The 27,695-nt window shown below is 40.5% G+C and overlaps 1 protein-coding gene across 1 annotated transcript in view; it reads left to right on the plus strand.

Annotated features, from left to right (window-relative positions):
• The first annotated feature begins 566 nt into the window (after positions 1-566).
• PTGS1 (prostaglandin-endoperoxide synthase 1) overlaps positions 567-27,695 on the plus strand; it is a 48,290-nt gene continuing 21,161 nt past the window's right edge. The window contains exons 1-2 of the mRNA XM_072631837.1: positions 567-835; positions 1,151-1,222. Coding sequence (XP_072487938.1) covers positions 829-835; positions 1,151-1,222 — 79 coding nt within the window. The 5' untranslated portion in view covers positions 567-828. The remainder of the gene's footprint in view (positions 836-1,150; positions 1,223-27,695) is intronic.

The raw sequence follows: 27,695 nt of genomic DNA on the forward strand, positions 1-27,695 counted from the left end.
CTATTCTCTAGCTTGGAACTGAGGGCACTGGGTCAGGAGAATGGGTCAGAGACAGAAATGAGAAGTAATCATGCCTATTTTGTCAGTTTGGAATCAGAGGATCTGTGTTTCCATCCTGACTTTGCTATTTACTAGTTGGAAGACCTTGGGTAAGTCACTTCCCTTCTTAAACCTTAGATTCCTTCTCCAGAAAGAAAGTGGGTCATGGTGGCTTTGATTGTCTCTATGGTCCCTTCCAGTTCTAAATCTTACAATTCCATGATCCTGTTTGAGGAACAATAGATAGTTCGTGCAAAGCAGGCGATGGAAAGATTCCAAAAACCACATCACCTGGACGTGGAAGAGGGAAGAGTGGCGTGTGAGGGATACGGGGAGGCAGAGTTCTGCTTAGCAGACACAAGTAGTTTAAAGTGAAATTAACCACGAAAGAGCTTCTCGCCTTCCCAGGTGGTGAAGCACCGGCTCCTGGAAGAATCCAAGCAATATCTAGTCAGGGATTTTATAGAGGGCTCTCAGTGGGAGTTTGCAGGTGCCGGTCCCTTTCATTTTTGGTGAGTCTACGATTCTAAAAGTCCAGGAAACTGCTCCAGATTCCCGGACGACTCCAGGACCCCCTGGGGCCCCAGTCACCCCACCCTCTCCCCTTGCTGGTTCGAGAGGGCGGGGCTGGCTGGAGGTTTATGCGAGGAGAAACAACTGGGAGGAGCCGAGGAGGGCTGCCCAGGGCTGCGAGGGGCCGGAGCCCGCACTGGCCAGGTCCTGGTACCGCGCGGACGGACGCCGGCAGCCCGCCAGCTTGGAGACTCTCTTAGGCTCGCTCTGCCCACCATGAGCTGTGAGTTCGGTCAGAGCAGCCTGGTGCTGCCAGCTCCTCTGTCGCCTCCCTTGTGTCCCTGCCCTCCCCTTTCTCCTTTTACTCTTCTCCCTCTTCTGTCCTTCCTATTCTCTCTCCCACTCGTCTCTTATTCCCGCCCCGCTCATGTCATCTCGCCTCCTTCTGTGGTCTTCTTTCCCTTTCCCAATTTCATTCCCGCCAGTCTCGCGTTCTCGTTTGCTGCTTCACCTCCTATTGATCTCCTTTCCTTTATGTCTATTCCGCACTTCGTCCTCTTCTCCGCATCCTGACCTTTCTCATCTCCTTCCTCCCCAGGGCCACATCTCTCACTCTATCTGTTGCTAATGCTGCCAACTGTGTCTCCTGCTCCAGGGACCCCTGCTGCAGGTAGGGCTCCTGCCGGGAACCTGAGGGTGGGGAGGTCTGCCCCTTGGATGCCACTGGGAAGTCGAGGAAGGGGACAGGAGGGTCTCCATTTGGGTCAGGGAGGAAGGAAGGGTTCTTCTAGTGGTCCCCTCTGGGGTCAGGGAAAGGAAGTCTGCTGTGGATTTGCCCTGTTGAACCATTGTGCCCATCCCCACCTTCCCCCTTCCTCCATCCTTTGGAGAGTAATCTTCAGCTGTAAAGTCACTTCTCTCTAGGCCTCAGTTTCCTCATGTGTAAAACGAGGAAGTTGAACTAAAAGTTCTTTAGAGTTTAGTTTCAATATTCTGTGTTCTCTGTTTCAAAGTTCTGTTTTATAAGGAATTTTCCAGCTCTAACATTCTGTGTTCGAATTTCCATAATTTTATGTTTTAAGACCTTTCAGATCTAATGTTCTATGTTCTAAGGTCCCTTCCAGGTTTAATGCTCTATATCCTAATGTCTAGGGGAGAAAGAAAGCTCTCCTGGGTTTGAGGGAGGCAGTGCCTAAGGGGGATTGGCTGTGCCTGAGTTGGGCTAACTCACCCTGTTTCCCAGGGAGGCTAGTTTGAGGGGCAGTGGCTCAGTTAGAAGAAACTTCCTCTCACTTCACTTTCCACCCCTTCTCTCTCTTTCTCTCTCCTCCCTTTCTCCCTTTCCTCCTCCCCACTATTCCACCACAGAACTACCTCTGTCCCTTCCATTTGCCAGCACCGTCCACTGATGGGACTGTTTCCTGTTACCAAAGAAGATGTGGGTTCCAGAGAGATGGGAGATAGGCAGAAGGAGGAAGAGAGTGGTGTTACCCTAGTGCCCCCACTCTCTCATGGAAATGAGGGAGACTACTGATCTCTTAGCCTCTGACCTGCCATTCCTTAGCCTGTCCCTCCTCATTCTCATAGACTCCTCTGTCTGCTCTCCCCCCATCCAAAATTATTTAGTGAATTGATTGCCTTCCTAGTGTGTTACTGGTTCTTGGTTGCATTTGGGTTGGATTTGATTCCCTTCTCTGTGAAATCAGGTGGACCCATGCAGTTTTCCAGATGCTGGTACATACACATCTGGGGCTCTTACTTCTGAGGGCCTATAGGACATTTTGCTTCCTCTCATGACATAATAATATTTGTATAGCACTTTAAGGTTTGTAAAGTCCTTTACAAATATTATAACATTCTCTTAACAACCTTATAAGGTTGTTATCCTCATTTTCCAGATTAGGAATCTGAGGCAAACAGAGATTAAGTGACTTGCTCAGGATCACAAAGCTAGGAAGTGTCTGAGGTGGGATTTGAACTTGGGTCTTCCTGACTTCAGGTATGACCTTAGATCCATGAGCATTCCTGGTTCATACCTAGGGGTCCTTTTATTTTTGAAAAGATAGCATATGGCATTTTGTGGAAAGAGCCATGTGAGAGTTGGATAACCTGGGTTTGAACCCCAGCTCTGCCACTTACTTGGTCTATGAATTTTGGACAAATTTCATCTCTCTGGGCCTCATTTTCCCTCATTGTAATGGGATTGGTTTGGATGATCTGTAAAATCTGTTCTGGCTCTAATATATTGTGTTCATCAGATTACAAGAGCAAATATTTAAACCTGGGAGGAATCCTAGAGACCACAAAGAGCTCATTCAGTCCTACTCCCTCATTTTACAGATGAGGAAACTGAGGTTTGGACCAATAAGGTCCATATTGTGGATTGGAAGTCAAATTCAGAATGAGAAAATAAGAATTCTTCAATTAAAAGGAAGGGAGCCCTTGCAACAATTCTGTGAGGTAGTTAATATAAGTATTATTGTCCCCATTGTACAGAGGAGGAAACTGAGTCTGAGAGTTTGTGACTTGCCAGTGGTCCTACAAGTATGTTTCAAGGCCCCATTGAGATTTGAAATACTATGAGCCATCCCACTGACTCTGTCAAAACCACTGGACCCAGAGACTCTCCCCCTTTCCCCCCAGCTCACTTCCTGCTGCTTTCTTGCCTTTACTGAGGGACCTGAATTGGGATTTCATCACCCTGAGGATGATGGGGAAAAAGAGAGGCTCAGAATTTCCTTCCCTTCAGTGTTAGATGAAGCAGCTCTGGGTCTGGGGGCCTTATAGCTAGTCTCCCCAAATCAGATTCCAGGAAATCACAGGATCAGAGAACTTAGAGTTGGAAGGAATTTTAGACATCAGAGAGCAACTATTTTTATTCTCATTTTATACATATATGGGGAATATAAAGAATTTTATACCATGCATGGGGAAATTGGGGGAAGTACTTTGTCTTCTGCTCTAAGATCCTTATGGCTCTAACATCACACATTCAGTGATTCAACCCACCCTCTACTGCCTTGAGACAGAGGTGTTGGGCACCCCTGCAGTATGTGGAGCCCTTTCACTCCATGCCATCATTCCCCAGCTTTTGGAGGTGGTCCAGAGTGGGTCGATGAATTGCCCAGGGCTGCACAACAAATTAAAGATTAGAATTCAAGTTTCTTCACTTCTGTGCTTTCATGAACACATCTTTATTCAGGCTTTACCTTTCTTTTTTCCTGTACCAAGTGATGAGTCATATTCAACTCTTTGCTCTCTCCCCAGATTCTATCAGTCAAGTTTTGATCAGTTCTGCCTTCAAAACAACAAAAAAACCCCCAACCACCCCTTTTTCTCCCCCCACTGCCAAAACCCCAAACTCCTATATCTCCTCTTTATCACCCACTCCATAATTATCTTATTTTAGGCCCAGTCACTTCAAAACAGCCTTCTAATTGTTTTCCTTGCCTCTAGTCTTTCCCCTCAATAATCCATCCACTATATTTTCTGACTCAGAAAGCTCTGGTGACTCTCTATTGCCCTGAGAATAAAATATGAACTCTTCTGCTTAGCCTCCAAATCTGGTCTGGCTGACCTTTCCAGGGTTATTATGTATTAATCTCCATCATGCATTCTGTGTTCCAGCCATACCAGCCTAACATGCCATCTCCCATCTCTGGGCCTTTGTATAGGCTGTTCCTTCATGCCTGGAATACAGTCTCTTTTCTCCAACTCTTGGAATCCCTGATTCCCTTCATAGCTCAACTCAAGTATCAGCTTCTTCATGCTTCCTTTCCTGAGCCCCTGTCCCCAGATGCTAGTTCCCACTATCCCCCATTACTTTGTATTTATTTAGGTAAATGCATATTGTTTCCCTCTGTAGAACCTAAGTTCTTTGAGGGGAGGGGCTGTGATTTTTTTTTTTGTCTTTGTATCTCCAGTACCTAGCAAAGTGCCTGGCTTGTAGTAAGCACTTAATAAATGCTTTGTTGATGCCTTTCCACTAGGAACTTCAACTGGGAGAGTGACTGTGTCCTATGGCCCCTTAGGAGGCTTCAGTTTCTTCATCCTCAAAATGAGGGGGTTAGATGAAGTGATCTCTAAGGTCCTCTCAGGGGCCAGTGTTCTAGGTTTCATTATGTAGTGCAGACTAGCGTGTGTTCTCATATTGCTTCTGGCTGTAGCATTCACTATTCTATGAATTGGTGGATGGATTGGCATAGACAGAGGGGAGGGAAAGAACATTCTGGTGAGGGAGAGCAGGGGGAACCATAGCATGGAGGCAGAAAACCAAATGGTGTGTTTGTGGAGCTGCTTAGCTAAGCTTGGCTAGAATGTGGAGTATGTGGAAGGGAGAGGATGATAAGTAAGAATGGAAAGAAAAGAGGAGTCAGATTAGGGGAGGCCTTGAAGGCCGCTCTAAGCAACTGGAAGGGAGAACAAATGACCACATCAGGCGATGAGGGCCTGGGCTCCAGGTGGAGGCAGAGGAGTTGAAGAGGAGGAGACAGAGTTAATTTTTCATATGTGGGAGTCTTGTTTTCCCAAAGAGAATGAAAGCCACGTTGCAGGGCTAGGAGCCTGAAGACCTCTCTGCACTGCTTGCCAAGGAGGCCTTAGTCCACATTGGACCCTTCGCCATCCAACTGAGGCAGAATGCTCTCCCTCTGCCTTTCCCTAGCATTTCTTTAGCACAGCTCCAGGCACATAGGTGCTTTATAAATGCTTGTTAGCTCAGCTTCTCTACTTCAGCTCTTCATATTAGTGAGGAGAAAACAGAATCCCAAAGTGGGAAGTGTCTCAAGCTAGTCAATGGCAGTCAGGATTCAAACCCAAGTCCTTCTGACTCTAAGGCCAGCATTGTGCCATGATTCCTGTGCCACTGTAGTCCAACTTTCACTTTGTGAAGACTAGATATTGTGACAGAATGAATTTGTTTACTCAGAGAAAAGCAAACCCTTAGGGCTTTTAGGGCAGTGAGATAATATTGTATTTGCTCATGGTGGGACGGCCCTCATATTTTAAGTGAGGGAGGTAATGCTTAGAATTGCCGTATCTGCCCATAGAAGAGGTATTAAAATTCTTGGATTGGGGTCAGGTGGGGTTCCCTTTTTTGGAAAAGCTTCTGCTTTTTTAGGGGAATGGTGTAGGGGAGAAGAGAAGAGAGGAAGATTGGGCCAGGGTGGGATTCTGGAGACCCCCTGAGCTCTAAACCTTTCTACCCTCGTCCCCGTGGGGCCAGGAACTGGGAAAAGGCCACAGTTGGCATGCTTGTGTATGGAGGGTGTATGTGTGGGGGGAGGGGTGGAGAAGCCCCCTGACCTTATTATTATTTTGGGTTGCTATGGACAGAACCTATCTGGGTGGGGAGAGACTCAGGCAAAGTCCAGGTGTTTCTTGGGCTGTTGCCCAAGGGGAAGGAATGTGGGATGACTGCCAGTCCTACCTATCCCAAGGCCCCCTACTTACAGACTGTATGCAGGCTGTCCTGTATTGTATCCAGATTTCACTGTCCCCCAGGCTTTTCTCATTCCAGTTCTCATATGGGGGGAAGGAAGGAGACAAGATTAGGGTTCCTCGTAGGCCCCCTTCCCCCTCTGTTCATTCCCATCCAAGTGGTGCTCTACTTATTTGGAGACAGGGTACACTGAACAGCTGTAGGTTGTTTGTTGATGATTACACGCTTTGTCTGAATAGCCTGGCCAGTTGGAGGGATTAGGTAAGTTAGACAGTCCTCTCCCCACTACGCCTTGCACACAACTTCCCCCCTCCCCCTCCACCCCCCTGAAATCTCTGTTTATGCTATTTCAATATCTTTGGAACAGGACTTCAGCAAACTTCTCTAAATATTATTCTTAGTAGACTGTGGAAAAGCAAATCCAAGCCTCTCCCCACCTTAGCCAAAGACTCCTTCTTTATGCACCACAGAGGCCTCTCCTCTCCGTGAGCTAAGTTACACACATCTAACTTGAGGAGACTCGAACCCAACAAGTCCATGTTCAGCTACATAGTTTGAGCTCAGAGAGAGTTTTTTGGTACCCCAGGGATGGGAGGGGAGGTTAGATAGGAAAGCTTGAAGGAACGCTAATATGGTGTGAACTGAAAATAGAGACTAATCACAGGCTTTTTTCTTAGAATGATATTTGTTAGAGCAAGATGGGATCTTGAACCAAGGGATGGCAGAGTGGAAGTGAAGTGAAATTCAAATGTTAGAACTTGGGAAGGACCTTAGAACACAGAATGCCAAAGCTTTTGTCAACCTTGGAACAAAGAGCGTTAGTGCTGGCATGGAATCTATAGGTTGTTGAATCCAATTCCCAAATTTAATACAGGAGAGTTGGCCCTGGGAAGTAAGTTAACCAGATTCAGACATTGAGAAAGTGGTTTCTGAGTCCTGGTCTTAGCTTTTACTCCAACAGGTGTTGTCAAGTCCAAATGAAGAAAGAAAAAAATAGGCTTTCATCGACAGTATGAGGCCTTTAGGTTAGATAGGAGGAAGTCCTTCCTACGTGGGGGATGGTATGTTGAGGAGCCCTGGGCCCTCCCCCACTTTCTCTAAAAGCCATTAACCATGAGAAGAGCATCTTTCCCTTCTAGGCTGGTGGTGAAGGGTGGCCATTGCCCAATTCCACCCTCATCCCAAGAAAAAATCCAAAATGAAAACTTGTTAGAGTTGAGTTTCAGGCTTGGGACCATGGAGCCAGCCTGGGGGTCTTCTATATTTATTTGTTCAGGATAACAAGGATGTGTGGATTCTTCTTGAAGACAGGAAAATGGACAATATGTCCTTCTTAGGTCATTTCCACCATTCAGGGTGTGCAGAGATCCTGGGGACTCCCCTTCCCCTAAGTTAGATTCTCTGGGAAAAACTGAGAAGAGCAAGGGGAAAGTCAAAGCCAGACCATATGGGATAAGCTAGGTCTCAAGGGAGCCCCTCACAGCTGTCTTGGCTTCATCCTCATGCTAATATCTAGCAGTGCCTACCCCAGGCACAGATTACTGCTGCCTGGTAGACAGCTTTTGGAGAGAATAGGAGGTGGTGGTGGGGGGGTAGGGAAAGGAATTGGGGGAAATGTGTCCCTTGAGCCCTTCTACTACGGTAGATTTCACAGCTCTTTAGCCTTGTACCTTGTGACTAAGAGACCTTTAAATGATGTTTATTGCAAAAAATAAGAAAAAAGAAAGAGGGGGAAGGGAGAACAAAGGGGAGGAGGAGTGGAAAAGAGAGGAGACCAGGAGGGGAAAACAATGAAGAGGAAAAAGTGAATAGGAGATGGGGACTATGAGTAGAGAAAGAGAGAAGGTAGAGTAATTGGGCCAGGTTGGGGTGGGGAAGAAGCAGTCTCTCTGTTGCAATCTTGGACTTTCTGGGGACACTGGAAAGCTGGGACAATGTGGGTGGGTATCAAGGACCTGTGAGCCTTCTGATAAACCAGTGGCTGGATTCCATGGAGCAGAACTCAACAGTTATAGTAGGAGATACTTAGTCTAGAATATAATACCAGGGCTTGGTCCTCTAAGGCCTGCTGTCATGGAATCCTGGAATGTTACAACTGACACAAATTTTTGCAGACTATCCAGTATGACACCCTAACTTTACAAATGGGGAAACTAAGGCTCAGATAAAGGAGCTGACTTGCCCAAGGTTGCCTATCTAATTACCGACACAGTCATGAGTAGAACCCCAATCTCTTGACTCCCCAGCCCAGTGCTCCTTCCAGCATTTGGTCAGTTCATAGTTTCCATGGTAAAGGAGAGTACCTTGACTCAGGGTCCAAGCTCTACCACTCACTGTCTGGATCACCTCATCCCTTCATCTCTTTGAACCTTAGTCTTCTCTGTAAAATGGGGAAGAAAATGGCTGCAAGAAGTACATTGTAGAAAACATCATAATGTTACTCAACTTTGTTCTCCTCCATAAAATGGGGATCAATAATCCTTGTCCTGCCTCCCTTACATGTTATGAAGAATATGCTCGAGAAATGGGAGTTATCTTTATTATTGTTCTTTGACTCTGGGACTCTTGGTGTGGGAAAAGGTGGGCTCTGAGCAGGCAGTGTCTGAAAGATAGCAAATTCTTAAGTAGACGGCTTTGGGTAAAGTATAGCAGCACTGGTCCAGGGCCTTTCTCCTGGGGAGAGAAAAAAGAAGCTGGTGTTCAGCTGGACTCCTGGATTCTAGCCCTGAGAATGGCCAAGCCTGCTCATGGGTGGGTCTAATCGATAAAGCTGAAACTTATGGGAGCTCCTCCCAAGTCCTACTTCCCTCATTGGCTCTGAGTTTTCCTTTCTTCTATGACCCCCTAGCTCATACCAAACAATGCCCATTGTGTAGTTGGAAGATTAAGCAAAATTATTTGCATGATTTTTTCATGTGTATCTTGTGGGGGAGGGTAGGACTTGGACTCTTGACCCTGCTCTTTTCTCTCCCTCACTTCCCCGGATCATAGATCAAGAGAGCTGGAAGGAACCTCAAAGGCTCTCCAGTCCAATGCCTTCATTTACTGGAGGGGGAAACTGAGGCCCAGGAGGTTAGGTAACATGCCCAAGGTCGTACAGGTAATAGTCATCAGAAGTAGGCTTTTATCCTAAGACCTCTGACTTTAGAAGCAGAATTTGTTCCATTTTACCTCTTTGCCTTACCTTGAATGGAAAGTCTGTCTGGGTTGATTGTGGTATCTGCTGCTTCCCATTCTGTCTACCCAGCATTTCTCTTTGCTGCCCCTCTCTCTCCCCACAGTAGACTGTAGGCTATTATAGCTGAAAGAGACCTTGCAGTGTCAGAGCTGGAAAAGATCGTGGGATATGGATTATAAACAAGATGTTAAAACAAAAATGCCAGAATACAGAGAGTAAAATTTAAAAGCTGGAAGAAACTTGAGAACATTACTGGAAGGTACTTTAGAACGTAACATTTTAAAAGTAGAAGAACGCTTAGAAATCATGTATTCCCTCTTCCCCATTTTACAGATGATGAAGTCATTTTATCAAGTTATTAACACTTAAAGTCCCTAGGTGACTGAATCACTTTTTTCCTTTTTAATTATTTTTATTTTTGTTATTCTAAACTTGATATACACCAACAAACATGAACATTTCTATCTTCAGAGAAGAACAGAAGAGGGTTCTATATGAACCTGAGACTCTATTACATACAACTTATTTGTTTAAGTGAATAAAATATTAATTTCAAAGTTGTCTTTCTTGTTTGCCTCTTCACTGAACTTCCTTCTATTAAATATATTTTAAAACTGCCCAGTGACTGGTTTCTTTTCTTTTCTCTTCTTTTTCTTTTCTTTTTTCATTTCTTTCTTTTTTTTCCATCCATATTATTGCTATTCTTTCTCCTCTCTGGCTCTCTTTTCTGAGCTCCTATTCCTTCCCCAACAATTAAAAACAAACTCTTCCTTGTAACAAAGAAGTATAGTCAAGTGAAACTCTATGGTTCTCTATGAACAAAAATGTATGTCCCATTCAGCATCCTGAGTCAATTACCTCTCCCTTAATAGGTAGGTGGGCTGGTTTGTCAATGGTCTTTCAAAGAAGTGCTGCTCATTGTATCGGTCAATTCTTAAGTCTTCCCAAGTTGTTTTTCTTTACTGTATTGTAGTCATTTTATCACTCGTTCTGGATTTTCTCATTTTGCTCAGCATCAATTCATATAAGTATTCCTAATTTTCTCTGAATCCATCCCTTTGGTCATTTTTTATGATGTAATATTATTCCATGACATTTATATGCTTATTCATTGTTGTTCGGTGTTTTTCAGTCTTGTTCAACTCTTCATGACCCTTTTGGAGTTTTCTTGGCAAAGACATTGGAGTGGCTTGCCATTTCCTTCTCCAGATCATTTTACAGATGAGGAAAATGAGGCAAATAGGGTTAAGTGACTTGTCCAAGGTCACACAGCTAGTAAGTGTCTGAGGCCAGGTTTGAGCTCAGGAAGATGAATCCAGGCCCAGTGCTATATCACTACATCACTTGTAATTCCTTCAGTCATTCCCAACTGATGAGCAGTACCTCCTTCCTTTCCAGTTCTTTGCTACAACAAAAAGTGCTGCTATAAATAATTTTGTACATATCTTTTCCTACTTTCTTTTTTCTGTTTGCTGATTATGCTTGGTAGTGGTAGGCTAATAAAGAGTCTGCACCGTTCAGTGACTTTTAGGTTCAAATTACTTTCCAGAATGACTGAATCAGTTGAATTCATAGCTTCACCAATTGTGTATTAGTGTATCTGTTCTTCCACAACTCCTCCAACAATTATGATTTTCCTTTTTAGGTCAGTTTTGCTAATCTAGTGGTTGTGAAGGAGAATCTCAGAGTTGTTCTAATTTGAATTTTTCTTATAATTATTGATTTGGAGCATTTTTCATATGGTTTTTGATGCATGGGTTTCTTCCCTTGAGACCTGCCTATTTGATTTTCTTTGACCATTTAATGCCTATTGGGGAATGGCTCTTGATCTTATATATTTGAATCAGTTCCTTATGTTTCTTCCTTTATCGAAAGCTTTTAATGCATTTGTATAATTATATGATTTTTATTATTTTGTCATTAATATGGCATATTATATTTATAGGTTTCCTAATATTGAATTAAGCCTTTATTCCTAGTATAATAGTAATAGTGTATTTATCTTCTTAATATGTTGATATAGTCTCTTTTTAAATATTTTATTCAGTATTTTTACCTTTATATTGATCAGGGATATTGATCTCTACGTAGTTTTCAGTTTTTACTTTGTCTCTCCCTGATTTAGTTACTAGGGCCAAAGTTATGTAATAGAAGAAATTTGGTAGGTTCTTTTCTTTTCCTACTTTTGCAAATAGTTTACATGAAATTAAAATTCATTGTTCTTTGAGTCTTTGTTAGAATCCATTTATAAATGAATTTGGTCCTGGGTTTTGTCCTTGGGGAATTCATTTATGTCTTGTTCAATTTAATTTCCTGTGATTAGGCTATTTAATTTTTCCATTTCTTGTCTGTTGATTTTATCCACTGACACATTTTCTAGGCCCAATGCCTCCAAAGATATAAAAGAGAAAGGATTCATGTGCAAAAATATTTAGGATGGATCTTTTCATAATGGCAAAGCACTGGAAACAATTGTGGAATGTCTGAACAAATTATAATATGTGAATGTAATTGTAGATGATGCAAATGTGATCTATTGTGTCATAAAACTCATGAGTGGGATCATTTTAGAAAAATCTGGGAAGTCTTGTATGAACTGATGCAGAAGTGAATGAAACCAAGAGAACAATTTATGTAACAGTAACAGTATTGTAAAGCCAAACAACTTTAAAGGATTGTGGAACTTTGATCAGTACAATGACTAACCATAATTCCAGAGTACTGATAATAAACTAGATTATCCCTCCTGACAGAGAACCTACGGATTTAAGGTAGAGAATATAACATAGGCATGGATAGTGTGAGAATTTGTTTTGCTTGTTTTGCATATTTATTCCAAGAGTTTTGTTTTTCTTTTAAATTGGGGTGAGGGTAGAAAAGAGAGAAAATAAACGCCTCTTAATTGAAAGATTAAATGAAAAAAATTGGGAGTTTTATGCTGGTATAAATATGTTTGTTTTGTCTGTTGTGAGTTTTGTTGGTATATATGGTGAATAGTTCCTTTCCTTTTCCTTTTTTGGTAATTCTACTTTTTCATTTTTGTTACTTGAAATTAGGCTTAAAAAATCAAATTGGCTAATAGTTTATCCTTTTTAATTATTATTTTTAATATCTCCTTGTTTTATCTATCAGTTCTATGGCTCTTTTGTCTTTAGTTTCATTCTTCTTTGATTTTCAGAATTTTTATTTTGGTGTTTAGTTTTTTTTAAGAAACATTCCTTTTCTATTTCTTGTTTAGTTGCATGCTTAGTTCATTAATCTATTCTTTCTCTTTCATTAGTGAAAGTTTTTAAATAAAATTTCACCTAAGGACTATTGTGGATGAGTTGCAAAATTTTGATGTGTAGCCTCATTTTTGTAATGTTATCTGAAGAAATTCTCAGTGGTTTGCATGATTTGTTTTTGACCCAGCAATTCTTTAGCATTAAATTGTTCTCCATTTTAGTTTAAATCCTTCCTTCAAAGGTCCTTTATTGATTATGCTTTTTCTGTTGTGTTGTGGTCAGTAAGGGATATATTTAGTATCTTTGCTTTTCTGCATTTGTTTGTGAAGATTTCATGCCCTAGCACATAGGTCAGTATTTCTAAAGGTGTCATGAACATTTGAGAAATATGTATGTTCCTTTCTATTTTTTTTAGAATTGCAAGAAATCTGTGATATAACTACTCTTAAGTTCTGTTTGGGTCTTTATCTTTTCATTTTTTTATATTTTTGTCAATAGTCTAGGCCTGAAAAAGGTATGTTAAGATCCCCAACTATTATGATTTTGCTGCCTATTTCTCTGAATAATTTGATTCATTTCCCCCTTAATATAGAAATACTAAGCCATTTTGTGTATATATCTATACATATATTAAGTTCTGATATAATTTTATTTTTTATGGTGCCTTTAAGCATGATATGGTTTCTCTGTTTTTCTCTTTTAACCATGTCTATATTTGTAGTTCCCGTCTGAGATTATGAATGCTCCCCCCTGATTTTTTGAAGTCCCTTGAAGCATAATAAATTCAGTCCTTCATTTTATAGCTATGTGAATCTTTGTTTCAAGTATCATTCTCCTAAACAACATGCTTGTGAGTTATGTTTTGTAATTCATTGTTACCTTATTTTCTATGGGTGAGTTCTGACCATTCACATTCCCAGTTATGACTGTTAATTATGTATTTCCCTGCATCATATACTCTTCTAAATTTCCCTTTCTTTTTCCGTATACCTTTTATAAAAAAGGTGGTGAAAAAGGAGTGTGAGGAACAGTAATGATCTATAATTGGTGTGATTTTCTTCAGCTCTCCTGACCTCTTCTCTTCCCCTTGCCCAGATACCAATCACTTATTCTTACTCTATTTTTTAAATTTTAGTTCTCCCTTAATAATCCATACTTTGAAACTGAAGTTTGTTTTGCTTGTGACTATTCCTTCTTCAGTATAATCTTACTTTTAAGATTTCCTTTCCTGCTTTCCTGTCCCTGCCTTTCTCCTTGTTGAGTTTAATATATTTTTCCATCAAATGGTGTGTATGTTCAGCCTTCCTGTATATAGTTCAGATAAGAAGGGTGTTCAAGTAAAGCTCTTTCCTTTTACTCCCTTTCCATATTTTTGTATTTTTCTTCTCAAGCATCTTGATAATGAAAAATATTAAGTTCTACTCCCTCCTTTCACCTTTCTTCCAAATGTATTCCTTTCCCCTGCCTTTTCTTTCTTCTCCCAAGATCATCAAAACAGAACAAAACTATCCCTAGGCTCTCTGTGTTTAACTCCCTTCTGTGATCCTTGGAGACATTAGGGTTCCAAAATGACACTTGTTTCTTCTCTCTCTGTTATAATGTAAGAACTCCATCATTATTTAGCTCCTTCCAGTTGCTCAAATAAATTTACTTTTCAAAATGCCTCTTGACTTATTTGTAGTTCAAAGTTTCTGTTCATGTCTGATATTTTCCTTTGGGATGCTTAAAATTTACCAAGAGTCTATTTCTCCCTTTCAAGACTAGACTCTGTTTTTCAAGGTAAGTTATTCTTGATTGTAAGTCCTTATCTTCTGCCTTATGGAACAGTTCAAGATTTTTTGTTCTTTATGGTAGTAGCTGCCATGTGTTATATGACCCTGACTGTAGTTCCTTGCTACTTGAACAACTTCTTTATGGCTGATTGTAATATTTTTAAATTTAACCTGGGAGCTCTCAATTTTGATTATGACATTCCTGAGTACTATCATTTTGAGGTTTATTTCAAGAGATGTCCAGTAGATTTTTTCTATTTTTACTTTATACTTTCAGTCTAGTAGATATTATCTATGTTTTTATCTATGATTTCTTAAACTAAAGTATATAGGTTTTTTTTTAAAAAATTGTAATCTTTAGGAAGTCAGATGATTCTTCAGTCATCCTTCTTTGACATGTTTACCAGATCTGTTGTTTTTGATAGTAAATACCTACCATTTTCTTCATGTTTTTTCAATATTTGTATTTTTTCTCATACAAAGTATCCTAAAAGTCTTAGTGAAGTTTTAAGCTCTAATAACAGTGACAGGGTCATATATTAAGCTTTCATCACTTAAAAAACTATGAGCTTAACAATATTAATAATAACTAAGAAATCTGAGTGAAGCTTTAAGTATTAGTAGCTGTGTCATAGTCACATGTTAAACTTTAATAGCCTAAAACTGCACTAAAATTTTGGGACATTCTTTATTTCATATTATTTTATTGTCAGTGATTTCTGTTTGATCTGTTTTAATATTTAAGGACTTTCTTATTTTGGTTAGTTTTATTACCTTCTCTTCTAAGCTTTTTGTATTCTTTCCACTAGGGCTCTTCCATCATTTATATTTCATTTTCTCTCTTGTTTTAATTCCTCAGGATATATTTCTAGTCCTTGGGGCTAAGACATTTCGCCCCTCTGAATCTCTGCTTGTAGTTGTTGTGGGAAGTATTGTCTCCTTTTGGGTTTGTTTTTTGACCATCTCGGGATCCATACCATCTTCTCGTACCATTCAGTATCTTTTCCTATTTACTCATGGCTACAGTTTCACTTCCTAATTTGAGACTTTGTATCAGGTTCAGGCTCTGCCTCAACCTGCACTCTTAGATGAAATAGTGGAATCCTGTTTGGTCCTGACTTGGTTTCCTATGTATTCAGAGTCCTGGCAAGTTTCATGTAGTCCCTTCCTAGATCAACTAAGTTCAGAGCACTGAGGTCTTCAGTGTTCTTTGGAACATCTCAGGTCACAGGACTGTGAACTCCCAGCATCACTGGGATGTCCTGGTCTGAGAGCTGTTCAGTGTCAAGGGCTTCCTACCACCCTGGGACTTTCTTATCTGAACACTCCAGTTATCCTTAGCCAAAGTACAGAATGCTGCAGGTTTCAGGTGTCCTTTGGAGAATCTTCAACCTATGCTGAAGGCTTATCTTCGTTTCCACTGGCTTTTTTTTTTGGTCAAGACATCCTTCCCAATGCTCACAGGCTTCTGGCTGGATTAAAGCATTTACTATAGTTTTTCTTTGGATTTATTGGTCATTATATGGTCATACATTTTTTGCATCTTTGCTGGAGTACAGAAGTGAGAGCTAGTCTACTCTGCCATCGATAACCAGAAGTCAGTGGATTCATAGTTAATCCCCCAGTATTTCCTTACCCAAACCACACTCCAGGCTATCTTCTCCATCTCCTGTGGGTTAGATGTAATCACCTTAGTGTAATATCTTTCCAACCCTGGTATAATAGGAAAGAAGTCTGAATCTGCTGATAATGGAAAGATCACTGGGTTGTGAGACTCAAGTCCCAAGGTCTAGGTCCAGTTCTACCACTAAGTTGCTTTGTGACCTTGGACAGATCATTTCATAGTTCTTTGGGTCTCAGTTCCCTTACGTGTAAAATGAGGAGTTTAGATGAACTATCCAATAAGGTTCTTTTTAGTGCTACAGCAGTGATCTTAGGTAATGATCTTAGGCAAATGTAGTCTAATCCTTTAAATTTTACAGATGAGGAAACTGAGGCCCAGAGGAGAAGTGATTTGTCCAAGGTCACAGTTTTAAGTGACTGAATAGGCTTCTAACCCAGCTTCTCTGACTACACAGTTAGTGAATTTCCCACTTAATCCCGTAGGCATACGTTTTGTTTGTTCCTGAATTTCGTGGGGCTCTGGGACTAGGAACTAGGGGGATGGTTAGAATGATTTTAAGTTCTTTCTTGCTCTGAGAGCCTATGGTTTACTGCACACTTGAAAATTTCCGAGGGTTTTTGTTTTGTTTTCTTGGCCTCTTTCTTTCCTCTCCTCCTGCACCTTCCTCCCTGACCCCTGCCAATCCAGTGAGAATGTGGCGCCAGCTGGGACTGGGTGTGCCCAGCTAGGGCTTTAGGAGGTGGGAGGGGGTCAAAATAGAGTGACTTCCTAGAAGCCAGAGCCTTGTCATGCGTGCCTTCTCTTTTTTTCTCACTGTATTCTGGCCATATGACTATTCCTGCTGCTGGTGGGTTGGAGGGGACTGTCATCTCCCCACCTGCTTTCAATGAAAGAAAGCTTTAATTCCAGATGTGGCAGGCTTGGGTGACAACTGGCAGGAGGGAAGGTCTGAGAGGAGGGGTGGAAAAGGGTGGGAAATGAGTGTTATTTTGAGTGATGTAATACTTATTTAGGAATGGGTGGGTGGAAGAGAGAGGTCTGTGACTGGGGGAGGAGACAGATTAAGATAGAGACAGGGACAGAGGAGAAGAGGAAGGACAATCTGACCTCAGTGGTGACAGAACACATGCCTTTAGACATAACTCTTTTTCCTAAGATTTGGGGAGGGTGAGATGGTGTCAACAAAGGAGAAATATAAATGGTAGCTAGTTAATGCAGTGGAGAGAGTGCTGGATAAAAAGGCAGGAAGAAGACCTGAGTTGAAATCAAGCTTCAGACCCTGGACCAGTCATTTAACTTCTGTCAATCTCAGTTTTCTCATCTGCACAATGGGGATAACAATAGTACCTGCCTTTCAAGGTTGTAGTAAGGATAAAATGACATAATATTTGTAAAGGTCTATGTGAATAACTCGATGGTACAGTGAATAGGGAGCTAAACCTGGGATCAGAAAGATGTATTCAATTGTGTCCTCAGACACTTACTAGCTTTGTGACCCTAGACAAGTTACTTATCCTTTGACTCAATTTCCTCAACTACATAGTAGGAATGATAATAACAAGTACCTTCCTCTAGGAGTGGTAAGGATCAAATGAGATATTTGCAAAGTCCTTAGCACAGTGCTTAGCACATAGTAGTTGCTTCATACTTATTCCCCAATTCATCTCCCAATATATGGGAGGTTAGGAGACCCAGGGTTCTTTCATTGATTCACTCTGGACTTTAATTGAGCTCTTCCAATTTTTTGACTCTCAGTTTCAGCATCTGTCAAATAGGGTGATAACACCTTTTCTCATTTCCTTTGCGGAGGTATTGTGAAGATCAGATCGATAATTGGTTTGAAATACTTTGAAAAATTGGTCTCAGAAAAGGAAAATTATAGAACATGAGTCATGAAGGATCTTAGGACATAAAATGTCAGAGCTGGAAGACTTGTGAAACCACCTAGTTTAGATTTCTCATTTTACAGATGAAGAAACTAAGATCCTGAGAAATAAAGTTAGTTCCCAACGTCATTCAGTAATTAGCGGCAGAGACAGGGCTTATTCACGTCCCGTTCAGGATTATTTCCCCTGTGTTGTTCCCAGGACATTATAAAAATGAGGCCAGAGCCAGAGTAACTTAGGCATTGGCTTTGTAAACTCTTCATCTGACTTAACTACAGTTTCCTATTTCTTGAGAGGCTAGATAGGGAGCCTGAGCAGGGGAGATGGAGTGGGAGATGACTTGGGGCAGCTTCCCTTCCAGGCCCTCTCAGCCTCAGACTACTGCCTCTATTCTATCAACTCTGCCCCATACCTCTTGGCTACTGCCCCATCTCATCAAACGTTGCCTTCTCCTGCTCAGTGGGTCTGAGTCTGACTCAGCAGGAAGTGACTTTCCCCAAAGGCAGCAGGGTACCCTCTTATCAGTTGTTTCCTGGCACTTGCAAGTGAGGCCTTGAGAAGCAGTGGAGGAAGTAGTTTTCTTTGGGAGACTAGGGAATGGTACGTGAAGGAAACCTTAGGCAGGGACCTGCAGAGGCCAGGGCCAGAGTGAATACTGCAGTGGGTTCAGAGAATGGCAGAATTGGAAAGAAACCTCAGAAGCCACTGTGATCCTCCTGTCCCTGGAGAATAATGCCCTCTTCCGTGTCTCCAACAAATAGTCACTGGTCCTTCCCTTCTTCTGTGTTCACACCTGTGGCCACACTCCCCTCTAATGCCTCAATACTTGGGGAGAATAGGCTAATGCATGACTCAGTTTCTACATAGTGTCCACTCTCTCCGTCCCCCAAGTTCACTGCCCAATGCGGCATGGCTAATGAGTAGATGAATCTGCAATTCTACTCCTGCTGTACTGGACCGGTCAAAGCCTTGTGATTTGGTCTTTCACTGTCTGACTTAGAGCAAGTGTCTGTGTGGAGTCTAGCTCCTGGAATTTTGGTGGTCCCTCTTCTGACTTATCTGAAGCTCATGACATCAACAGCCATCACCTTTCCCCTAAAATAGGAAAGATCAAACACCAAAAGGCAAAGATCAGAAGCTAGTATTGATGGACCACAGGTCAGTCTCAAATGGGGAGGGTCTGAAGCTTCTTCTCTATCTTTTTCACCCAAACAGCAGCTAGACAGAAAAAGTCCTTTCTGCCTTTCTCTTGAAAACTTGGGGAGACCCAATTCATTACCTCCCAAGGCAGCCCATTCTATTTTGGGACAGTTCTCCTCTTTAGGAAGTATTTCCTTATATCAAGCCCCAGCAACTTCCGTCTGCTGCTCCTAGTTCTGCTCTTTGGGGCCAAGAACCACATGACAGTCCTCCAAATACTTGAACACAACTATCAAATTATTAAGTATTGTCATCTTTGGACTGAGCACTTCAAATTCCTTAAACCAATTCTCATATGGTATGATCTTGAGACCCTTCACTATCACTAGCTAACTGTCTTCAGATTTCACTTCCTTGTCTTTTTTTGGAGGGTGGGGTGGGACACTTTTCCCTTCCCTGTTGCAATGTTTCTTCAGTTCATCCCAGAAGAAGTCTCGTGTCTCCTCCATAGGACAGCCCTCAAAACCTGTAAAGACACCTATCATATTCCCTATTCTCAGTTCTTCAGCCAATGTGCATATAACATGGACTCAAGGTCTTTCACTGTCCTGGATGCCCTTCTCTGGACACTTTCTGGCTTATCAATGGTCTTCTTAGACTCTGGTGCCCAGAACCACAATATAAAAAAGATGAGGTCTGCTGAAAGCAGACTATCTGCTGAAGTGCGACTATCACCTCACTACTTCTGGAAGCTATGCCCCCTTAATCTAGTTCAAGATCCAATTATCATTTTAGGCTGCCCTATCATAATGCTGCCTTATATTGAATCTGCTGTCTCCTAATCCCTCAGATCTTTTTTCAGAATAATAATAATTATTATTATTCTGATGCCTCTCTACATCTTCTAATTGCAAAGTGGATTTTTTTGTACCTAGGTTCAGGACTTTATATTTATCACTACTGAATTTCATCTTATTGTGTGAAGTTGAATATACTAGCCTGTTATTGTCTTTTTTGGATTCTGATTCTGTCATTCATTGTGTTAGCTGTCCATCTCAGTTTTGTGTCATCTGCATATTTGATGAGCATAATATCCATGCCTTTATCAAATCATTGATAAAAATGTTAAGCATCATAGTGCCAAGAACAGAAAGCCCTCCACTGGAGACCTCCTTCCACATTGACATTGAACCATTAACAATTAATGCTTTGATCCTGGCCATTCTACCAATTCTGAATCCATCAGGATTTATTATTTTTTAATTCATATCTTTCCATCCTAAGGTAGCTAGGTGGCACAGTGGATGAACTCTGGGTGTGAAATCAGGAAGACCTGAGTTCAAGTTCAGCCTCAGTCACTTAGTAGTTTTGTGACACTGGGCATGTCACAACCCCTATATACCTCAGTTTCCTCAACTGTAAAATGGGGATCATAACACCACCTACTTCCCAGGGTTGTTGTGAGGATTAAATGAGGTATTTGAATAGCACTTTGTGCAGTGGCACTAAGTAAGCACTTAATAGATGCTGATTCTTTCCCTCCCTGCCCCCTTCTATCTTCTTCACAAGAATGGTATGGGAACTTAATCAAAAACTTTGCCAAAGTCTTGCTAAACTATATCCAGAATATCTCCTTTATCTACTAGTTAGTAATATTGTCAAAGAAGGAAAGCAGTTCTTGTGACATATCTATTCCTAGCCCAGACGTGCTGGCTCCCTTTTCTAGGTATTTGCCAACCATCATTTGAATGGCCCATTCTAGAGTTTTTCCAGGAATTGAGGTCAAGCTTCCTGGACTATAGTTTGCAGACTCTGTTCTTTTTCCTAATAAATGCTTGACTTTTTTTTTAATTGGGATATTTGCCCTTTTCCAGTCTTATGGTACCTTTCCCACATCCCAAGACCTTTCTTTTATCATGGAGAGTGTCTCTGCCATTGCATCTGTCAATTCTTTTAGGACCAGAGGATATTGTTCATCTGGATCACATGATTTGAATTCCTTAAGGATAGCAAGGTGCTCTATAACTCTTTATTTCTCTTGGGTATCAACTTCCTCTTAGTCATCTTTGTTCTATATTTCCAGTGACAAGTTCATTCTCCGTGACAGAGAAAGCAGGAGCAACTCTTAATCCGCTTATCAATGAGCAGTTATCATCATCCCATCCATCCCAAGCAAAGGTCTTCTTCCTTCTCTGCCCCCTCCTTTTCTCCCAGTAATGTAATCCTCACATCTTAGGCAGTCTTCACCCTCCCCCATCCTTTTTAGTTTCAAGTCTTTTTTGTCATATAAGATATCCCATGGCCATCTCCTGTGTCTTTGCATTTCCATTGTCTTTTCTCATTCTTCTCCTCTGGAAGAACTTCCTTCACCTCTATCTTTTGGATACTCTAATTGCTTCCAACACCCAGCTCCAGCACCACCTATTTCAGGAGGATTTTCCTGGTAGTCCCAATTGCTTATACAATTTCCTCTCTGGTTACCCTGTATATTTTGTATGTATGCTTGTATACTACTTTGTATATATTTTTGTATGCATATTAACACACATATGTATAGATTTATATAAATGTATATATTATATATAATATATGCATATGTGTATGTATGTATATATACATATGTGTATATACACATACATATGTATCTACACATATATATACACACATATATTCTTCTCCATTTGAATATGACCTCTGTGAGAGCAGGGACCATTTTACTTTTGTCTTTGTCTCTCCTGTGCTGAGTATTTTACGATTGACAAAGGCTTGTAGATATGTCCTCTCCTTTGGTCCCCACAACAACCTTGTGAGGTAGGTGCTGTTATTATCTCTATTATACAAATAAGAAGCTGAGGCTGAGAGAAGTCAAATACTTGCCCAGGATCACAGTGTCTGAGACAGAATTTGAACTCAAGTCTGCCTGACTCCAAAGTCATCCGTCTTCCCCACTGTACCACCTAGCTGACCCCCTCAATAGTAGAATGTGAGCTCTTTGAAGGTAGAGAGTGTGCCAATTTTTATCATTTGAATTTCGGTGCCTCCTGCCATAGAATCATTGACTTAGAGTTGGAAGGAACATTACATATTATTGAGGCCATTCACACAGGAAGGCCTTGAGGCTCAAAGAGACTGGCCTGAGGTTCCATAGGCTTCAAACCCAGGGCCTCAGACCCTAAATCGAGCTGCAGCAGTTCTCCTTTCTGAGCAGATCGCAGACTGAAGACAGTTCTGACGGTCTTAGCTGAGATGGGCAAGGGTTTCGGCAAGGATTTCTTTGGGGTGAGAGATCATATTTCTTTCATCAGTCCCTGCCTTCTAGATTCCATCGCTGTTGGTGCAGCTTACTTTTCTGTGTTACTTTTGTATCTTTTTTTCATTAGAGCCTCATAATACTACTATAAAGTAGGTAGAACAGTTATTATAATTATAATAAATATATTATAACAAATATAATCTATATAATATAATAATATAATCAATATAATACAATTTAATTATAATGATTCTCGTTATAATGTTCAAGAAATCAGCAAAATGACTTAATGCAAGTCACATAGCTAGCATGTGGCAGAGCCAGGAATTGGACCCAGTCTTCCTCAGAACAGTGTAGTGGATTTGTAGTCAGGAGACCCAACTTCAAATTTGATTTCCTACCTTTCCCATCTTTAAAAAAAAATTATTATTCAGTTTTCAACATTCACTTCTACATAATTTTGAATCGCAAATTTTCTCCCTATCTCCCCCCTCTTCCCCCTTACCCTAGGACAGCATATATTTTGATTACCCTTTTTTTCACTCTGCCCTCCCTTCTATCACCCCTCCCCCTGTCTTATCCCCTTCCCTTCTATTTTCCTGTAGGGCAAGATAGATTTCTATATTCCATTACCTATATATCTTATTTCCTAGTTGCAGGTAAAAACAATTTTTAACATTCATTTTTAAAGCTTTGAGTTCCACATTCTCCCCCTTTCCCCTCCCCACCCACCCTCATTGAGAAGTCAAGCAATTTGATATAGGTTATACATGTGTAGTCATGCAAAACATTTCCATAACAGCCATATTGTAAAAGACTAACTGTATTTCCCTGTTTCTTCTCCTGCCTTCCATTCTATTATCTCCTTTGATGTGTCCCTCTACCAAAGTATTTGCTTCTGATTATTCCTTCCCCCAATCTGCCGTTCCTTCTATTATTCCTCCTCTCATATCCCCTTCCCCCCTACTTTCCTGTAGGGTAAGATAAACTTCCATACCAATTGAGTATGTATGTTATTCTCTCTTGAAGCCAAATCTGATGAAAGGAAGGCTTACTTATTCCCTCGCACCTTTCCCTTCTTCCCTTCCATTGTAAAAGCTTTTTCTTGCTTCTTTTATGTGAGATGATTTATTACATTCTACCTCTACCTTTCTCTAATTCCTAGTACATTCCTCTCAATGCTTAATTTTCTTTTTTAGGTATCATCCTGTCGTATTCAGCTCACCTTGTGCCCTCTGTCTCTCTCTGTATATATATGTATATATGTATATTCCCTTCAACTATCCTATTACTGAGAAAGGTCTCATGAGTTACAAATTTTTTCATGTAGGAATGTAAACAGTTCAACTTTAGTAAGTCCCTTATGGTATTTCTTTCCTGTTTACCTTTTCATGCTTCTCTTGTTTCTTGTATTTGAAAGTCAAATTGTCTATTCAACTCTAGTCCTTTCAACAAGAATGCTTGGAAGTCCTCTATTTCATTGAAGTTCTATTTTATTTCCCAGAAGTATTATACCCAGTTCTGCTGGGTAGGTGATTCTTGGTTTTATTCGTATCTCCTTTGACCTTTGGAATATCATATTCCAAGTCCTCCCATCCCTGAGTGTAGAAGCTGCTAAATCTTGTGTTATCCTGATTGTGTTTCCACAATATTTAAATTGTTTCTTTCTGGTTGCTTATAATATTTTCTCCTTGACCTGGGAAATCTGGAATTTGGCTACAATATTCCTAGGAATTTCCCTTTTGGGATCTCTTTCAGGAGGTGATCAGTGGATTCTTTCAATTTCTATTTTACCCTCTGGTTCTAGAATATCAGGGCAGTTTTCCTAATAATTTTTTGAAAGATTATATCTAAGCTCTCTTTATGATCATGGCTTTCAAGTAGTACAATAATTTTAAAATTATCTCTCCAGGATCTATTGTCCAAGTCAGTTGTTTTTCCAATGAGATACTTCACATTGTCTTCTATTTTTTATTTTTTATTTTGTTTTATGATTTCTTGATTTCTCATAAAGTCATTAGTTTCCATTTTCTCCCTTCTAATTTCTAAAGAATTATTTTCTTCAGGTAGTTTTTGGACCTCTTTTGCCATTTGGGTTAGTCTAACTTTAAAAGGTGCTATTTTCTTCAGCATTTTTTGAGTTTCCTTTAGCAAGCCGTTGACTTGTTTTTTATGATTTTCCTGCATCACTCTCATTTCTCTTCTCAGTTTTTCCTTTACTTACCTTAATTGATTTTCAAAATCTTTTTTGAGCTTTTCCATGGCCTGAGACCAATTCTTATTTTTCTTGGAGGCTTTGGATGCAGGAGTTTTGACTTTGTTGTCTTCTTCTGATTAAATATTTTGATCTTCCTCATCACCAATGACAATCACTTCTCTGAGAAAGTAAGAATCTATAGTCTGTTTCTTTTGCCCCTGTTTACTCATTTTCCCAGCCAATTACTTGACTTTTGAGCTCTTTGTTAAGTGAGGGGCTCTGGAAGCACTTTACTTCAGCAGTGGCTGCTGCCACCCTAGGGTGGAGGCTGAGCCTGGGACAGGCCAGATCACGCTCCTTTCTCACCTGAGTGAGAGACCCTTCCCACTGACCTTTGAAGCTGTCTGGTGTTTATGGGTTGAGAAGTCTGGAAACTGCAGCCTCCACCAGTGATTCAGTCCCTTAAGGCCTGTCCTGACTTTGTCCATGATGGTGTGGCCCACACCTAACTGTGCTCTACTCCCAACTTGGTGTGATAGACCTTCCCTGTTGACTTTCCAGGTTATCTTGGGCTGGAAATTTGTCTGTCATTTTGTGGCTTCTGCTGCTCTAGAATTTGTTTAGGGTCATGTTTTACAGGTTTTTTTGAGGAGTTTGGTGGGGAGAGCTCTAGCAGGTCTCTGTTTCTACTCCATCATCTTGACTCCATCCCATCCTTCCCCATCTTCTTATAACATCCCATCACCATGTACCCTGTGATCCTTTGAAACCAACTTCCTTGCTATTCCTTATACAAGACACACCATCTCCTGAACTCTAGGCATTTTTACTGGCTGTTGCTCCCCATGTCTGGAATGCTCTCCCTCTTGGCATCTGCCTCTTGATTTCCCTGGCATCTATCAAGTCTCAGCTAATGTCCTAGAGAGGGCTCCACTTTCTGCAAAAAACCTTTCTCATTCCTCCTTAAGAATATCTCCAATTTATCCTGTGTCTGTCTTGTCTGTACATAGTTGTTTGCATGCTGTTTCCTCCGTCAGACTGGAGGCTCCATGGGGGCATTTTCTCTTTCTTTGTATCTTCAGTGCTTAGCACACTGCCTAGCATATAATAGGCACTTAATAAATGCTTCTTGTCCTCACTTGACTTTCTTTCACTTATTAGCTATGCAACTGTGAACTTGATGAGCTCAATTTTCCTCATTTATAACAGAATTGATATTATTTCTCCAGCTTCCTTTCTGGAATGTTTTGTGAAATGTACTTTATAAACCTTAGAGCACTTCAGCTCTAACAGATATTATTGATGTATGAATAGGCATTTATTTAGGACTTGTTATGTTCCAGGTACTGTATTAGGGACTGGGGAATATCAATTCAAAAGCAAGACAATCCCTGTGTCCCTAAAAGCACTGTCATTCTATGGGGACAGGGTTTTTTCACCTGCAGTCTCTGAACTCCTTTTTAAAATATTTTGATAAATATTTCTTTTTAGAATTTTATCTCACAAAACCTTATTTAATTTCAAGTAAAAATGTTACACATGCCTTTATGGTGGCCAACAAAAGGCATACAGATGAGAATTTATTTTGCTATAAGTTGATAGTGATTTTATAGCTGTATTTCAATATAATTGGTATCCCTTGTAATAATTAAATATATTGTATTTTATTCAGTTAAAAGCATTTTGAGAAGAGGTCCATAGGTTTCACCAGATCCCCAAAGGGTCAAAGACTACTATATTAGGGGAATACAGCATGTTCATGTATAAGAAATATAAGCTATATACACACTCAATAAAGGTGATTAGGGTGGGAGGAGGAGACTAACAACCAAGGTAATTGGGAAAGGTCTCTTGAAGAAAAGCCTGTGAATTAGTCCTTGAAGGAAGCTAGGGTTCCAAAAGGTGTAGGACCTAATTCCAGTCATGAAGGTTAGTCTGTTCAAAAGCACAGAAATGAGAGATGGCATTTTATTACTAGGAAAAGTGAGAAGGGTAATTTGGTTAGAATATAGAGTTTGTGAAAGAGACTAATGTGTAATAACCTTGGAGCCAAATTATGAAAGACTTCAATTGTCAATCTAAGAAATTTGTATTTTATCTTAAAATCACTAGAGCTTCTTGAGCTAAGGAGTGATGTGGTCAGATCCAGGCTTTTGCAGAATCAATTTGGCAGTTTGAGAAGAAGATGGATTGGAGAGGGACAGAGGCTAGGTTTAGGGAGACCTATTAGGAGAAGATTACTGTAATAGGCTATGTGAGTGGTGAAGAGGGCCTGAAATGAAGGTGGATGTGATATGAATCAAGAGAAGGGCATGTTTTGTAAGATGATCTGGAGTTAGAATTGATGGGTCTTTGCAACTGATTGAATAGGGAGAGTAAGTGAGAGTAAGGAGTGAAGGATGCCTTTTAGACTTTGACTCTGGGTGATTGGAAAGGTGATATTACCTTCAACAGAAATAGGAGAAAGGGTGGCTTTAGGAAAAAGATAATGACATTGTCATCTTTTTTTTTATATAAAAAATATGTGAACATCTCCATATACAAAATAGAACACAAAGAGAGGATTGTGTATGAAATTGTGAATTTCTGTTTTCTATTTGCTTATTTAAAAAGTATGTAATCAATTCAACCCTTTACTTTCAAAACAGTCCTGTTTGTCTGTGCTTCCTTCTGAATTCCTCTGAATACTTTTAAAATGTTTCAATGGATCTTCTCTTTTTCTCTTTTTTCTTTTTGGCATCGCCGTTACTACCCTAATTAAAAAGAAAAACAAAACAACTTGTTGCAAATAAGTATAACCAAGCAAAAACAAATTTACACAGTGGCATGTCCAAAAATGTATGTTTCCTATTGCACCTACAATTCATTACTGTTCTCTTTTAGGAGGTGAGTAACCTTCTTCATCATAGATTGTCCGCTAATGTGGTTGGTCATTGTTTTAATCAGAATCCTTAGGTATTCTGAAGTTGCTTTTCTTTACAATGTTGCTATTGTAAACATTTTCCTCCAGGTTCTGCTCACTTCACTCTGTACCAGTTCATACTTCCCAGAATTCCCTTTTGCTATTTCTTATGACATAGCAGTATTATATTTCATTAACACTCCACAGTTTGTTTAGCAATTTCTTGAATGATGGGCACTCAGTTTCCAATTTTTTTTTGCCTTTCTTCTTTTCTTTTTCATCTTTCCTTCATGATCAGGCAGTTTGATTTACTTATGACGGTTCCCTCCCTGTTATTATCCTTCCTCTTAATTCCCCCCTCTCTATTCTTGCCTGTCCATCTATTGAGTTTGATGCATTTCTGCACCAGTGTGTGTGTGTGTGTGTGTGTGTGTGTGTGTGTGTTCAACCCCTCTTTGTCTAGTTCAGATAAGAATGAAGTTTATCTGACATCTGTTCTCCTTACTCTTTCCTCTGTAGACTTTATA

Source organism: Notamacropus eugenii, chromosome 1 (genome assembly GCF_028372415.1).
Source record: "Notamacropus eugenii isolate mMacEug1 chromosome 1, mMacEug1.pri_v2, whole genome shotgun sequence".
Taxonomy (NCBI): domain Eukaryota; kingdom Metazoa; phylum Chordata; class Mammalia; order Diprotodontia; family Macropodidae; genus Notamacropus; species Notamacropus eugenii.